The sequence below is a fragment of the Melozone crissalis genome, unplaced genomic scaffold (genome assembly GCF_028551555.1).
Source record: "Melozone crissalis strain CALT ecotype California unplaced genomic scaffold, PUWL_Pcris_2 ptg000005l_1, whole genome shotgun sequence".
In the NCBI taxonomy this organism is placed as follows: Eukaryota; Metazoa; Chordata; class Aves; order Passeriformes; family Passerellidae; genus Melozone; species Melozone crissalis.
The window spans coordinates 45750421-45767496 of NW_026535783.1; the positions used below are offsets into that span (position 1 = coordinate 45750421).

At 40.4% G+C, this 17076-nt stretch overlaps 1 protein-coding gene across 1 annotated transcript in view; it reads left to right on the forward strand.

Moving 5' to 3' along the window:
- The first annotated feature begins 14555 nt into the window (after nucleotides 1–14555).
- GLDC (glycine decarboxylase) overlaps nucleotides 14556–17076 on the forward strand; it is a 38498-nt gene continuing 35977 nt past the window's right edge. The window contains exons 1-2 of the mRNA XM_054284428.1: nucleotides 14556–14759; nucleotides 14860–14938. Coding sequence (XP_054140403.1) covers nucleotides 14556–14759; nucleotides 14860–14938 — 283 coding nt within the window. The remainder of the gene's footprint in view (nucleotides 14760–14859; nucleotides 14939–17076) is intronic.

Below are 17076 nucleotides of genomic sequence, written 5' to 3' on the forward strand. Positions count from 1 at the left end.
ACAAATTTTGAAAAAAAAGGACTGCTGTGAGCTCCACAATTTGTGGCAAGTCTTCCATGTGTTCAATATCTGATTCCCATTCCTTTGTATTTGGATTCTGCCTGGTAATCACAGATTTCTGGGATTTTCTTGAACCATCTGTAAAAAATGTAATCACAATAAGAAGGGTAGGGCTTCGCAAGGGTTTTTAAATTAATTTAACAGAAGAATGCTGTTGCAGCAGGCGAGCATTGGTCAGAGCGCCGCGTCCTTGCCAAGAAGCATGCTTAGAAGGATGTCTTGGGGGCAGTGATGTAGCTCTTTTAGGATCCTGGTGATGCAGAAGAAGGTGACAGGGTCCTGTCGCCTTCCAAGGAGAGCCTTTATTGCTTCTGCCTTGAGGGGAGTCCAGGGACGAAGAGACCACACAGGCAGGGGAAACAGGTGCTTATACAGGAATAGTGAGGGGCAGGGCAGAACATTGGGATGAATGGGATGAGGGCACAAGAACGGAGCAAAGGAGAGGGACCGATGGGGTACAAAGAATACATGTACAGAAGCAAAGCATTCTGAGGTTAATCTTTTAGCTCACCACAACCAGGGAGGTTATGGTTTAGGGGTTGGTTTTCCAGGGGTGTGCAGCAAGCCTTTCCTTGGCTGTTTTTCTGGCCTCCACAGAATGCAATAACTTAGGTTGAGGATAATGAATTTAAATTTGGCCCGTGAAATCTGCTAAAGAAAATTGAAAACATTCAGATTGCTGAAATAACCAATCAAAATGATTAGAAGAGATATGAAGATAACTGAAAAATCCTTCCCCAAAAAGGAGAGGATTCAGGATCTAGCCTTTATAATTAGTTGAGATATGCTTTCAGGGCAATTGGTAATTGTTTTACTCTGTTGGCATGATAAAAAGACCCATTCTAAAATTAATAAGGGGTCCCGTATTTTTAAATCCCACTGAAAAATTAAACCATACAAATGAAAGTATGCCAGAACTGCAAATGAAAAGGATAAATTGGGGTTGAGTCAATTGGCTTGACACAACTCAATGGCTCGCAGCACTTCATCCAAGGCTTCCTGGGCTTCCTTGCTGAACATCCTGAGAAAATTCAAAGCTGTTTAAAGCTTTGTCCCCTCTCAGTAAATCAAATAGGGGGGCTAAATCCTGACTTGTAATTCCTGATAATGATTGAATCCAATTGATTGTTCACAGGAGTTGTTGCATCTCATCGAGGGTCTTAGATTGGCCTTTTAGTTGCAAAGTCTGAGTTGTAATCATCTGCTCTGTGATTTTGTATCCAAGGTATTTCCAAGGAGGAAGCTGTTGAATCTTTCCCTTGGTGACAGTGAATCCAGCGTTCTGCTCCGCTGAGATGACGTCCTGGGAAGTTTTCTGGAGGGCTGGATGGTTTTCAACTGCTATCAGGTTATCATCCATATATAATGGATGTGAAAAATCCATGGAGTGTGGATGTTTCTCCCAAACGGGAGACAAAGTTTTAGCCATGTACCACTGACATATTCTGGGAGAAATTTTCATTCCTTGTGGCAGCACAACCCAGTGATAACTTTTTAAGGGTGCTTTCCAATTGATAGAAGGAACTGAGAAAGAAAATTATGGTGCATCGTCTGGGTGCAAATGAATATTAAAAATGCAGTCCTTTAAATCAGTAATAATTAGGTTCCAGTTCTTGGGAATCATGGTTGTCAAGGGTAAACCAGGCTGTAGAGGTCCCATTTCCTCAGTAATAGTATTAACTTCCTCTGGTCTTGGAGGAGGCGCTGTTTCTCACTATGCGGTTTTTTAATCACAAATATGGGGATATTCCAGGGGCTGGAAGTTGGAACAAGATGACCTTTGTCTAGCTGTTGTTTAATTACTTGTTCAAGCACAACCAGTTTCTCAGATGACAAGGGCCACTGATCAACCCAGACGGGCCACTTTGATGTCCAAGTTAATTTTAGGGTGTCAGGCTCATCAGCAGCCCATGTTAAAAATTTGTTTCCAGCCTTACTCCCCACTGTGACGGTAAGTCCCTTCCCCACAAGACTATATCATCTTGAACCACAAATGGCTTGGTAGTGGCAACATATCCATCAGGGCCCTTAAAACTGATAGAATATAGGCTATGAAAGCTGGCACAGTAATACCTGACAAAGTGTCTAATGATGAGTTGTGGTTCACTCTGGTGGTCAATGGCATTTGGAGATTAGTGTTATGTTGGCTCTGGTGTCAACAAGTCCCTTGAGGACAATGATTTTCCCCATGTGGTTTGCAACACAGCTGACCTCTGGGTGTCCACGACTGATCCTCCTAGTCCAAGTGATGAAGGAGGTACTACAGTGTGGTTCAGGTAAGCGAAAAACCTGTGCAATTATTATTCCATGAGGAATGGAACATGGGGGATCCGGACACCTGGCAAGGACTGTGATTTCTTGGCTTGCAGTGACTATTAGAACAGAAGGTGTCACATAAAATCCTTCTGAGCTGGTCCCACTGATTCCTGTGATTAAGAACTTACGTGGCTGTTGTTCTGGGCCTAACTGTCCTGTGGAAATAGTATGATGCACGATACCCGCTGTAAGTACTGGCTGCGCAGTCAGCAGCTCCGGTCTGGCGCCTGGGGGCACTGCAGCTGGGAGGTCAGTGATTATGCACCGTAGCTGTTGATTTGTGGGCAGCTGGTGGTCTCAGGCATGCTTGACAGGGATGTTTGTGTCATCACACGCTGCTGTCCTGTGCTCTGCTGGCAGTTTCCTGCCTGGTGACAAAGGCATCCCTGTACTTGGCGAGAGTTTTTGTGCCTTGACAATGCTCTTTACACCCACAATGCTTTTGTGATGACTTTGTTTTTGGTTTATTACAGCTCTTTCGCGACATATCCTTACTTGCCACAATTTTGGCAAGGCCTTAGTTTTTGTCATTGCTGGTTTTAAATGGTCTCCTTAAAGGCTAATACTTGCATTTGGAGCATAGCAGTTTATTCTTGCTGTTTCCTGTTGTCCTCCTGAGCAGATGTTTGTGTGTTAGCAAGGACTTGTGCCTGGAGCACAGCAGAGCGCTCTGGAGCTGCTGTGTGGCTGCATGCCCCGATCAATGGTGGGCTCGGGACCAGAGGGCAATGCACACAGTGCCTTTCTACATTCAGAGGTAGCATTTGAGACCACCAACCATTTTCTTATTCATTGCTGCTTCCAGTAAATTGTTCTTATCTCAGCCTTTTACATCTCCAGTTCTTATGTCCAACACATCCCAAGGAAGGGCAAAGGGAAAGCAGGGGAGTGAGCGAGTGGCACATGGTTTCAGTAGTAGCCCTAAATTGGAGAATACCATTCCTAAACCAATATACTAGTCTGAAAAAAAGACATTGAACATAATTAAAAGCAAATGGGAACAGTAGAGCAGAACCAAAAAAAAAAACCAAACAAGAAAAAAAAAAAAAACCAAACCAACAAACCCAAACAAACAAACAAAAAACCCAAAAAAACCACCACTAAAACAAAAAAAAAAACAAAAAAAAACCCAAAAAAACCCCCAAAACACAAAAACCCAATAGAAACAGGAAAATAATAGGTGTGCAAGGACAAAAAAATTACATAACTGAGAAAAGGATGATTATAATTAGTCAAAGCAAGACTCCCTGAAATACACTGATATAATTATTTTCCCAGATTAAGTATGGAAGGCAAATTTTTGCAAGAATTGGATTTCTAGAGTTCTGCTTTCGGACACACTGTCTAGGTGCTGATTGCAGTTCTATTGGAACATGGAACATCAATCTGCTATTCGTTCACAAAAACACTAATTGTAGGAAGAGGTTGCCATTGCAGCAAGTAGCTTTATTCCCCTTTGGGCAGAGTAGATGCCAAAAGGAAAAAGCATTCCAAATTTTTTTTTCAGTATTCCTGTTGTCCTGAGTAGAAACGTACAGATAAATTCCATCTTGCCTGGTTAATTTTTTTAGCTCTTCCATTTGTTACTCACAGTAATTTTTAACAGTTTTTCTGGCCCCTTTTTCCCCCGTTTTTATCATCTGAAGCTTGACGAAGTATGGTCAAGTAATTTATATCTGATACGTGTTTTAACAAAAAAATATGTTCACTGACAGAAAAAAATCCACATTTAGGAAAAAATTTAAAAGTTTTGATCTTGCACAGTTACACAAGTCTACACACTCTTAGCAACCTCTCCTGAGCTGTGAGAAGCTGGAATAAATTTTTTTTCATTGGGCTCTAGCACCAACCCTTGGACTGCTTAACTGATTTTTAAGCTAAAGAGATGTGGGACAATATAACCATGACTATCACAGAGGAATATAAAGCTACAAAAACATCAGAAACAAGTTGCACTTTGCACATAAGACCATTGTGGGAAAGGAGAGACTCAACTTCTTACTTTTTATCTATGGGAAAAGATGTTGGTAGCTATCTAGAAAGAGAAAAAGATTATATTCCATATAAAATAAAAAGCAGCTGTAGTGCAAGCTCTAGTTAATATGGGAGTGAAATGACGGTTAGAATATTAATTACTGGAAAAGCATCTGAACTATGCAAGAAATTATGGTAATAATTTCATTTTCAGAAATTTTTGTGAAGTAAAGAGATAAAATAAAGGCATTTTTCTAATGAATAGAAATATATTTGTACTCTCTACCAAATACCTATTCTGTATTTATTTAACTAAAAATATAAGTCATTTGACAGTCATGGTTAATCAAAAACCACAAAATATTAGCCACATTTCAGAACAGAATTGACCAATTTTGGAAGATCGTCAGCATTAAAATAGTGTTTTTCATTGTTGTTTTTTCTAATAACAGCTATAAAACAAATGTTTGTCACACTGTTCATTGTTATTTTTAAAACTGACATGTTATTTATTATAGCTTTGTGTATTATTTGTATCTTTCTCTGAGTCAATGCAAAGTGACACTCAGATGTAACATTTTGTACTTTCACAAGCCCAAGCACACAAGGATAATATTTACTTAGAGGGAAGCTGGCAGATCCCCTCCCACCAAAAGCCTCCCTTGCTCCATCCAAATGTCTTTTCTGTGGTCCTTTATCTCCCCAAGCTCTTGAAAACTGGCAAAGGGGAACACTGATTTTTTGGAAGGAGAGGATTTGGAGGAGCATGAGGATTTACTCAACCCATAGCAAGTGAACAGGACATAGTTCACATCCCAACACATCTTACTTCTAAATCCTCTGTCAGAACAAGTTCACCAGGTTCTGCAGGGCGGAGGAGCATGTAGTGAAATATGACTAGGTGATTGGATGGGTGGGAGTAGGAACAGATAGACACTGGGGGACAGGGATGGGGGGCACAAAGAAGATTATATTTTACATTAACTTTTTACTTGCTAAGAGTTTGTGATAAATTCCCTGGTAAGTATAATCATATGACTGACACTGTGTTGGCCTCTATAGGGTCTTCCTTAAGAAAAGGATTATGAAGATTCTTATTAATGAGAACAGGAAAAATTTACCATTTTTATATTACTTGATACCAAATAATTTACTTCATATTTTATTGGGCCGCCAAAAAAAACATTTGGCAGATGGCTCAAGGTACCCAGAGGGAAAGTTGTCAATCTTTTATATCTGCATGGTTTTCTGAACAGGACTAAAACTTCAGATGAGTAAAATTATCTTACAAGGAAATAGAACCCTTAAAGCTGTGATTCTCAGAATTTTTTAGTTAAACAGGCTGTTGGAAATTCTCCAATTTTTGGACAGACTACTTTACTGAACATTTAATTGTTTTGTTGACAAATACTACTATTCATATACATTTCCATATACATTAAAATTGCAGAGCCTTATGCTTCTTTAAATTCTCTTACTACCGTGCTGCATCTCTTCATCCATTTTTCATTTCTTCTGTTATTTCCTGCTAAATAATTGCTGACATGCTTGGGCTAATTTACAAATAAATGTTCTTAGAGAAACATGACACGTACTCCTTGATACTGGTCATAAATTTAAAATGTAAGGTAATAAATTTTCAGATTTTCTTATCTACTTCTTTGTAATAGGTGACCTGAGTTTAATTATTTGTTTACTTCATATATGACTGAATGGGTTAATGAGATATGTCCAGCAGAGCAAAATTATTCTATTATTTTTATTTCAATGCCACTACTGCTTTTTATTACTTTAGGTGTTTCTGAGTGCTAAGTCCCATTTTAGAGTGCATATTGCTTACCTTGATTAAGAATTGCTTAGACAAGGAGGTACAGACTGTATTAGCTAGTACTCCTCGCCCAGTGTTTTCCCTACCAACGTGTCTAGACTGTTTCTTTGGAAAGACATATTTCTGGCTTTTAATTTTTTTCTACAGAATATGAAACTTCTGTTGGAACAGTAAGGAAAGTTATGTGGTTTTGTTTCTGGAGGCTTCTTATAATTACATCGTATTATGTTTTAAAAAGCAGCTGCCATTCAGTCAAGGAGGTGTGATTGTGCTCTTACCTTCTGCAAAATTTTCAGAGGCTGTATTTCTAGTTCACGGAAACCTTAATCAAGTCAAAAACAGATGTGATTTGATCCTATTATTTATTTCAACTTTTTTTAGAGATTACCAAAGACAGAATTGCATAATGCCATTTTGCAATTGGTTAACGTAAGCACAGAGATGATACATTTTAAATATTTGCACTTAGGGAGGCTAATATATTAGCACTGTTAGAAGATAGTGATTTTTAATGTTCTTATACAGCAGTAGTAAATTAACAGGCTAGCCTTAATTAAGTAGGTGTACATAGGAAAGTGAAGATAGATAGATTAATCCATGGGTAATGGCTATAGAGTGCTATAAAAACAGATGTAGGATGAAACTATATATAATTTTCAGAAAATAGTGCTATGGAAATTCTGACTTCTTGCTTCTGTTCATCTGTTACTTAACATTTTGCCATGTCATCCTTTGATGACAGTGGCTGTAATGAGAAAATTATGTGAGATGGTGTGTTCTTTTTTTATCATAATTATGTTGAAAAACAGCAAATGAATTGTTAGTAACATCTGAAATTTCTCAGCTTCCCTCATCATTGTATATGACCATACTAATTTAATTACCTGTTGGCTATCTTTACATCCAAATCAACTGAAGCACTGAAATCAAGAAATTAAGATTTAGGATTTCCTCTGCAGTTTTTATCTAGTCTCTAGACGTTTGCATTAGAATTCATTTTTAGAATATTTAAGATTGCTGTTTTCTCTCTAGGATGCCTACTTTATTTAGCAAATAGGTAGATATTTGACTAATTTTTAAGCATTAGATTCCCTGTTACTCCTAACTCACTCTCAGTTTTTTCTCTTATTCTTTGCCACTGGCCAGTCCTGTTGCAGTTTCTATTCTGATGGAATAACCAGCTGCTTATTCCCTCACCCTTCTTCCACATAAACCATATTGACAATGACTGGCATTTCCTATCAATCTGTCAAGTAGATATTCCAAGCTGCATTTTTCATTTTCTTGTTGCAGTCTATCATCTTCCCAGTTGCTCCCCAAAGTCTAAGCATTTTTCCTTCTCCATATGAGTCAGGATATTGCCTTACCACACTGCACTAAAAACCAAAATTCTGGATTAGCTGAAGCTCATTATCATGAGTTTAAATCCTGAAGAGAGTCAAAGTATGTTAATGCAGTACTGCACTGAATCAACATTAATGCTTGCTCTGTGGCCAGAACTGCAGAATCGTGGCTGTACAAATCATGTGCAGTCTCTGGGGGACCATAAATGAATGGCAAGCCATGGTCAGGTAAAGCATGCTTACTGCACTTGGCATTTACAGGAAGTATGGCTGCATCCTACGTCTAGTGAGTGTGTGTGAGCCTGTCCTGTTAAGGAGCTTACATTGTAGCTACGTTTGATAGTTTTTACTTTCTTTCTTTTTTCTTTTTTTCTTTTTTTTTTTTTTTAGCAGGAACAGCAAAAAGATGTCTAATACCACAACCAGGACATTGCAACATCTTACTCTTTTTCTAAGTTATATGTTAACTAAGATATTATGTAACATTAAAGTATTTATTCACTTTTGATTTCAGAGACAAATTCTTCAGTAATGGTTCAGTCTTGATCTATATTTATGAGTTCATGTAGATATGTTCACTAGAACTTTGAAAAATATCACATACTCTAACCAACTACAAATGGTCAAGAAGATATCTGAACCAATCTTGGCAGCTTCTAGTTTGTTATCAGAAGAACCAGTCCCATTTCTTTCATTCCCCTATCCTCACCATGCAGTGCCACTTCCTAGCTTGTACTGCCTGTGATATTCATCTCCTGTGATCATTTGGTAGGTTAACAAAACTTATTCATCAAAAAAAATGGATGGACACAATATAATGAAATCTTATGTTGATTCATTCAGGAACTTCATCTGCATTTATATGGACAAGTTTATGTATATGTAGGCATAGTCAGACTATGATCAAACACAATGCCATAACTGATTGTAGGCCACCTAGAGCCAGATAGAAAGTATGTTTTGATGGAATCACTTGCTGCATTTGCAGAAATGGTTTAAATAATCCCTTAAAATCATCAATGATTACAGTTCGGAAAGCAACAGCTTTCTTTAAGCAGATGAGGACTCAGAAACTCCCCAGAAAGGGAAGTTCCCCTAAGGAACTGCAGGATTTCTTCTTGATACAAAGATGAAAGAGATTTTCCATGTTGGAACTTCTCTGATTTATAAAGAGAAAATCATAGAATTTTAACTCAAACAGTGACAAGGAAAATGCTTTGTAATGGATTTCCTTTTACTGAGGGATCTTCTTCAAACCCTTAAAGACAAGCAGCTGTGACCCAATTTTATAACAGGAGGAGGGTTTTTATTTGGTGTTTTTCAATATGAGTGATAGTTTCACTAATATCTCCTGGACTGATAATCTAGATAGACATCTAGGATTTGAGATTTTTTTTGAAAGAAAAGTTTTTGCTGAACGTGTCATCTCAGCAGTTTGTATAGGTGTGCTAGCTGAAGAACATACAAAGGTAAAGATAATTCCCTTTCTACTCTAAAAATAACAAAAAAAATTCTATGCATATACAAAATCTGGTCTTCTGAAAAAACAAGTCTCAACTTTTAGACTTCCTGAATTTGCAAAATCTGCGTATTCTGTTGTGTAATACCTTTAACTCCTAGATAAGAATAAGAGGTCAGATGTTTATTTCCCGAAGAATATCTCGGTACCTCGTCATCATGATACACCCATTAAGGTCAGCAGTATACAGGTCTCTCTGTGCCAGGGAGAACTTTTTTATTGCCTAATAAAACTAGATGAGGCAAGAGAAATTCTTGTCGTACAATGTCTATTACAAAGGTATTCATTATAGATAACACCTCCTGATATCATTACATAAGCATTGCTCTTATCATATACTCATATTCAGGACTGAAAAGCCAATGGACACAAGTAACATGATAAAACAGTTAACATACCCAGTATTAAGTAACTGAATTTGCATTCAAGGTCTATCAAGCTTACCTTTGAACCAACTTAAAAAAGAGCAAATAGCAAAAAAGAGAGACTAGAAAATCACCTGCGCAGCAGCAAATAATTCTGCCTTTGTAAGAAATCCAGTGCAGCTCCTCCTGCCCATCGTGGGAAGGTTTATAGAGGACATTAGTGGTCTTTTGGAAGGATTGAGAGTGATAACAGGGAAAAAAAACCATGTATTTTGTTGTAATTTGAGATTTTAGGAGGAAGAAGTGTTTGCCATAGACTGAGCAGCAGCTGCCTGCTTGGCTATGTGTCAAGGAAGCGTCTGGCAGTTCAGTTAGCATGAGTGAGCTTAGTGGCAGATGGAGATCAAAACAGTGATGGTTGGAGTTAATGCTCTTTATCTCTTCTGTGGAAATCCCCAACTCCAAATATAAAAGGACTTGAAGTATGAAAAAGATTTAAAAGAGGTTTAAAAGGTTGAAGGATTAAGAGATTTCTTTTTGCCAGAGGACTGGATTATTAAGGGGGGTTTAGAATTATTTAAAAGCCTGACTTTTTAAATTATTCTAGGGCAAAGCCTACAGAGGGTCCCTACCTAACCATGTGATTGTTACAGGAGAAAGTCCAGACACCAAGTGCACCTCTGGAATCTACTGACCCTGACCAGGCTCAGCCAGGGCATGCACACACTGCTTATGAACCAACGTCTCCATTTCACCACAGCCCTGGACCCTCAGCTGTCCTGCCATATGCTGGTCTCCAGCCTTGTCTGGCCTGCTTAGCTGGGCAGACCTCAAACCCACTTGGTAGCTAGTTTTCCTCCTGAATGCATCTCTCAGATGTCCATTGCCACTGTCTTTATTCCTGTCTGCTGCATGGATTTCAGATTGAAGATGAAACTTGGTCTGTTGTCCTACCTGTAGTCTCATCTCCTTTTGCTCTTGCCTGGACCTGGTTCATCTCTTGTCTGGGACTATCAATGGATCCTACTACCAACACCTGGCTCACCCTGATATGACTCTACCTGTGGGACCATGCCCTGGAGTTGCTCTTTACTCCTGGAACACCTAGTTGGAGGGAAAAGCAGGACTGTGGTGCTCTCTGACAGAGGAAATGCGAAAAACAAACTAATACCTAGTACCTTAAAAACCTTCTGACACTTGCTTTCTTCAGCATTTGTCCACACATTAAATGGAATTGGAATGGCTTTACTCCAAGGTTAATATTCATGGATACTTACATGTATATTCAGTGAATATCCCCAGTCTGTTGGAGTTCCTGCTGACTAGAAAATAGGAAGGATAACCATTTTGGAAAACATGAAAATAAGGAAGATGCCGTGAACTACAGGCCGGTCAGTGTCATCTCATGGTCTCAGCAAGTCCATGGAGCAGATCCTTGTAGAAACCATGCTAGGCCATGTGGAGGACAGGGAGGTGATTTGTGACAGCCAGCATGGCTTCACTAAGGGCAAATTGTGCCTGTTTGGAGGCCTTCTGTGAAGGATTATAGCATTGGTGAATGAGGGAGGAACAACTGACATCATATCCCTGGACTTGTGCAAAACATTGGACAGTGTCCTGCCCACCATCCTTGTCTCGGGACTGGAGACACATGGACTTGGTGGATGAATCACTCAGTGGGTGAAGGAATTGGCTGGATGGCTGTGCTCAAAGAGTTGTGGTCAACTGCTCAATGTCCATGTAGAGACCAGTGATGACAACACCAATCTGTGTGGTTCAGTCAACATGCTGGAGGGCAGGGATGCCATCCACAGCAACCTAGACAGGCTTGAGAGGTGTGCCTGTGTAAACCTCTGGAAGTTCAATAAGGTCAAGTGTGAAGTCCTGCACTTCGATGAGGGGAATCTTTGACACAAATGCTTTCTGGGCAGAGATAGATTGAAAGTAGCCCTGAAGAGAATGACTTGGAGGTGTTGGTGGACAAGAAGCTGCATTGTTCTTTATGTACTGACAGCCATTGTACTTTTCAAATATTATTTTAAACAAAGAATCATGTTACAGATATATTTCCAGAAGAGAAAAAAAATCTGTGTTAAAGATGTCTCAAATCAAAAGGCAGCAATATGGCACAAACCCAAACCCATTTACAGTTACAGTACAAATCCATAAGAAGGAGCAACCATGGATATAGTAATTTAAACTGTTAAAAACTTTCTTTATTTTGAGGAATTTCTACAGAACAAGTCTTGCATCAGAACAGAAGCCAGCATATGTTGGACTGTCTTTACTCACATTTTTTTCTTTTGCTTTACTTGTTTAAATGTCCTTAATATTGTGAGTGCTTTTCACTACTTTAAGGAATTGTAGATAAAGGAAGAAAGGATTATAATATGACTGCTTTTGAAGAGTAAACTGTTATATTTATTCCATTAAGAGTTCACATGGATCAGCTGAACAAATTTGGGAAAAAAGGTACATTAAGGACTACGAAATGCACAAGGATTCAGTTACCAGGATGGTAACCAAAATACTGCAGATTGGTATAAATACATCTTTTTGCCTAGTCTTGTATTTCTCCTTAGATAGCTGTCACTGGCCAGAATCAGAAATTGGTTATGACTACAGATAACACTGTAATCTGACCCAGTCTCTGTGTTCTGTGGTACAGTGGTGCAGAGGCACATCAGCTGGCATAGATTTTCCTCTGCAGGTTATAGGAGGGAACTGGAGTGAATCTTAAAAGAATACAACACAGTTTTCTTATTTTGATAATTCATTATCTTAAAAGAGCACAGAAGAATAGTCCCATCACCACCCATGAAACTTGCAATATTAGAACTGCAATAGATCTTTTATCTAAATCACAACTGGGGTCAAGACATTCAAAGAAAGCTTAAAAACATCAGTGTTAGAGAAAGTACACATAACATGTCACAAGTACATATAACATGTCACTTTGATTTAAAGGGCATGGGGCACTCCTTTTAAAGTCTAACAAAACTGATGTCCCAAAAAGCTGCATAGCAGCTCACAGGGTCAGCTCATCAGGTAAAGACATTTGCACCTCTGAGCTTTGTGCAAATAGCTGTGATAATGGCAAGATGCGGTTTCCCAATCCTTTCTTCTCTTCCAAGAAACCTCGTTTCTTCTGCTGATATACATGAAGAAAACAGCTGGTTTTTTTGGCTATGTATTTTCAAATGATATATTTGTTCAAAGCTATGAGACTAGCTAGCTTTTCTTGATTTGATATCAAAGTCACTGTTAATATCCAAGCTTCCCTTTCTATTGCATCTTCTGTTCAAGATTCTTATTTTGCTAGCTAAGGCAATAAATAATAGTTTTCAAAAAGGTGCTGAAGAGCTGTCTAACTGATCAAGCACATAAACGGGGCTTGTATCTCTATCACAGTGATTACACATAGCCCATGCTAAGGTGAACTCTGTGCTGAGGTTCTGAATAAAAAAAGCATTATCCATAGAGTGGCTTAACAAAGCACTCCAGATGTGGTGTTTTCCAAGGTGAAGTGGGCGTACCTTGACATTACTGTGTGGCACACCTCTGCAGTCTTCCTGCTCCAATGCATAGTTTTCAAGTTGAACTAAATCTGGATTAGCTCTGGAATATGAAGAAATATGGATAGAAAAGATATTGTTTGGGATGCTTCTGTATTTCCTCAGACTTTACTTCCTAGCACTATAGATAGCTATAAAACTCTAACCTCACATTGAAGAAACAATTCTGGCAAAGTTATAATTTTGAATGAGCTGACTGTAATGTCTTGTGTGAAATATCATCCTGATGCTACCTGACAGAGAAAAGGGATACATTTTTAAGAACACTTATTATTTGAACATAGTCTGAAAAAATATTTGAACACAATCTCCAATTTTTTTCAAAAGGCTTTAGACTCACTTTAAAAAGGAATTATGTAGGTACAAAGTCATAATGGGAATTAATTTGTAACTATCATGGTTTTAATGCATTTTTCTAATATTTCTATTTCACTTATATGCTTTCAAAATAAAGCCCATAGCAAAGTTTTAATGTCCTTCCTGCTACTATCATATTTGTAGAGAAACAATATATATAAATAGAGGAGAAAAGCAACATATATTTGTATTTTAATAGTTATCAGTAAAGTCAAGACAGGATTTGTATCATGAATCCTTGCAGCAAACAGCTTTGCTGTTCAAAGCAAGCTCCATCTCACTTAATTTGGGGACCTCTGATTCTGAAACCAGGGACTCAAATCATTACTCCAGCATAAATACATACCAGCATAAATTTGTGAGGGCCTTTTCCTTTATAATACAGTATTTATGATAGCTCAGATTATATCAGAGAAGTAATTTCATGTTTACTACAGGAATGAAGAGCTTGCATGAATCAATGATCTTTGGTGCAACGTAAACTCACTTTTAGGTTCCGAAGCAGCGATCAGTTATTTTTCTAAATTCAGGAGGCAGTAGATCTGTGATACAATTAAGATGAAATTAAAGAACAACTTGGATTTTTTTCTTTCATTGTTATTTTATTTAAATGTTGGTTCAAATATATATCCTCAATGTGGCCACTCTGGGGTTAGTTCTGGAAGATGAAGAAATGTGGGCATCTCTATAATCCAACATACAAGTGTGTAACTATGATCATATCATCCCCAGAGAGACACAGAACTGAAAAACGGGGGAAAGTAGGTTTCAGTTACCTCTCTGCTCCCCAAGACTAGCATCACCAGAAGTTAAAGCAGTAATAACCACACATACGCCCCGGTAACAGCTGTGGACAGTGTTGCTCATCCTACAGCTCGCCGCTCGAAAGCAACTCCACGCTCTGCTAAGGAAACACAAAAACCTTTTTCTCCTATTCGTTTTGTGAACGAAAACTCTCTCTGCTGGGAAAATGCCCTCGGGGTGCGCCCGCAGGCCGGGGCAGCGCGGGGTCAGCGCGGCGGGGGACGCTCGGCGCGGCCGCCCGCGGGGTCAGGGCCGGCGCGGGCGGGCAGGTGGCGGCGGGCGGGCCGAGCGCGGCGCCGCCCCCGGGCCCCATTGGCGCGGGCGGTGGGGGCCGCGCCGCGCCGCCCCCGCTCTCAAGTGCGAGCTCCCGGCGGTGCCGTGCCGTGCTGGGCTGGGCTGCGCTGGGCCGGGGGCATGCAGAGCTGCGGGCGCTGGTGGGGGCGGCTGGCGGCCCGCGGGGCGCCGCACCTGTGGGCTGCGGGGCAGCGGCGCTGGGGCGGCGGAGAGGCGGCGCGGTGCATCGAGCAGCTCCTGCCGCGGCACGATGACTTCTCCCGGCGGCACATCGGGCCCCGGGAGCAGGAGAAGCGGGAGATGCTGCGAACCGTCGGGGTGCAGGTAGGCGCCGTGCGGGGCGGGAGCTGCGCGGCCGGACCCTCCCGGTGCGGGCTGTGCCGCCCCGCGGGAGCTAACCACGGCGTGCCGGCGCTTCTTGCAGAGCGTCGAGGAGCTGATGGACAAAACCATCCCGGCCAGCATCCGCCTCCGGAGGCCGCTGAGGATGGATGATCACGTCTGTAAGTGACCGCATGGCCCGGGGCGCTCCCGGACTCCCTCCCGCGGCCCCTTCCGACCGCCAGCGGGGCGGGGGGCACTCGGGGGGCGCGCCCCCTGCCCCCCATGTCCCCCTGACCCGAGTAGCGGTCTGACCTTACCGCCCGAGCAGAAGTGCAGGGTAAGACTTAAACAAGCGTAGCAGCACAGTCACCGACACTTCATTCTTCTCCGAACAACTCCGTAGATTAATTTGCTGCGTTTGTTGCTGTCTTCTCGGAAATCGGTAGGAAAATATGTGTAGCAGACAGGGGCTCCAAACTCCCTTTGGAGGTCCAGTGCTCCATTGACTTTACTTTGTCCTAAGAGCCTAATGTGTAGGGAAAAGTATGACTAAATGTCGTCCCCTTAATGTGGACTGAGCTACTGTCTTTTTGTGGTTCTTGTGTATCTGCAGGATTTCTTTGTTATTCCTCCTCCCCGACATTCCCCCCCCCCCCCCCCCCAATAATAATCTGCATATCTTAATAACATGAAAAGTCTTTGTTTCCCTAGTATCGATACACAGTAGACTAATGGCCAGAATTTAAAATCTGTCTAATTGAGTGTTATGTGTAAACTGCAGGAATATTAAACATCTGAGTCAGTTATTGTGCCACTACAGTAATTCGGCAAATTGCTGTAGGAAACTTGACATGATTTCATGAGGCTTTAGATATTAACATTTTGAAGAGTTAGCTAGCACAGTACAAAATTTTTATCTGCATAACTGCACTTTAGCGCAAAATCTGTGACAATGATGCTGGAGGTCCTGTAAGTGAAAGAAACAGTTTAAAATCCTCAATTCTAAACAATAACACTAAAACTAACAAAGCTCAATGGCCATTCAGATATGGGATCCAGTTACATCAGTATTAACTTCATTTTTGTGTCACAATCCTTTGCCTGATTCGTAGAAAACTTACAGGCATTTTCTCATTGCTCATCTGTGTGCTGTAATTTGAGTGTAAACTTCAGGCCTGCTGCTCCGGTGAGGTTCCTGGCCAGTTCAATCTGGTTACTCTGAGATGACATCACGTGTGAGAGGCAGCACCACAATGAACAGCCAGGAAAACTAGACCCTGAAAAGGCAGAGTCTAGCCAGGAGGGATACAACAGGGAATGATAGTTTCTACCTCTAAAATGTTTTATTAGTACAATGGTGTTTTAGTCTTTTGGAACTTTCTGTCTTATTGGAAAGGTGAGAGGCTGGGTAGAGAAGCAGAAGAATTTAACAGCCTTCTTGTGTCTATATAACTGCTGAAAGTAGTGCTTGGCATTTTCCTTACGGCTAATGTGTTTCAATCAAGGTATTCCCTGACTAAGAAGCGATTTTCACTGACCCCAAAGACAAAAACTTTTTAGGTTACTATACTTTTAGGTCAGTAGAAGGAGTGAAATGCAGTTTGTCACTAATAATTCTGGCTTAGAAGCCCTTCCAATTTTTTTAATAATTAGTTTTTATTATTAATTAATATGATACTCTTACAAAATTTTTACAGGGTAGTGGGCACTAAAAAACTAAACTAGTGGCATCAGCCCAAGTCACAGTCTTTATGCAGTGCTCAAATACTGATTCTTAGTAATTTTGAGTGTATGTCTCCTACACAGTGGTGCGTTAGTTGATGTCCTGTTGTAGGCAAGTTCTCACTGTGTAACAGGACCTCATTAGTTAACAGTGTATTTAGTTCACTGGCATTTTGCTCCACTTGCTATGCTGTTCTTGTTCCCTTAGAGTAAACTTTGAAAGAATGTGACTGTGATGCAGAGTCTCACATTGCACAGCATGCCACAGTGAGTTTTCAAAAGAGATGCTTGCATGAGGTACAGAAAACCTTTTTTTCTGTACATGACTGTGTTTTTTTCTGCAGCCAGTGTTCTGGACTGCCTTTTATAGCTTAATGTGAAGTTGTTTGTCACTAGTTTTCCCCTGAACTGGTAGCAGAAAATTCCACAGCTTTTAAAAGAAATGTTTAAAGCCTCAGCTTAAAGTTGTGCACCATCACATTGAACACACGCACATCTTGTACCCATCATGTTGTAATCTGAGTGAAGTTTGTTTTAATATACTGTTAGAACACTTTCCAATTACCAGGATGGTATTTATTATGTAAGGATGGGG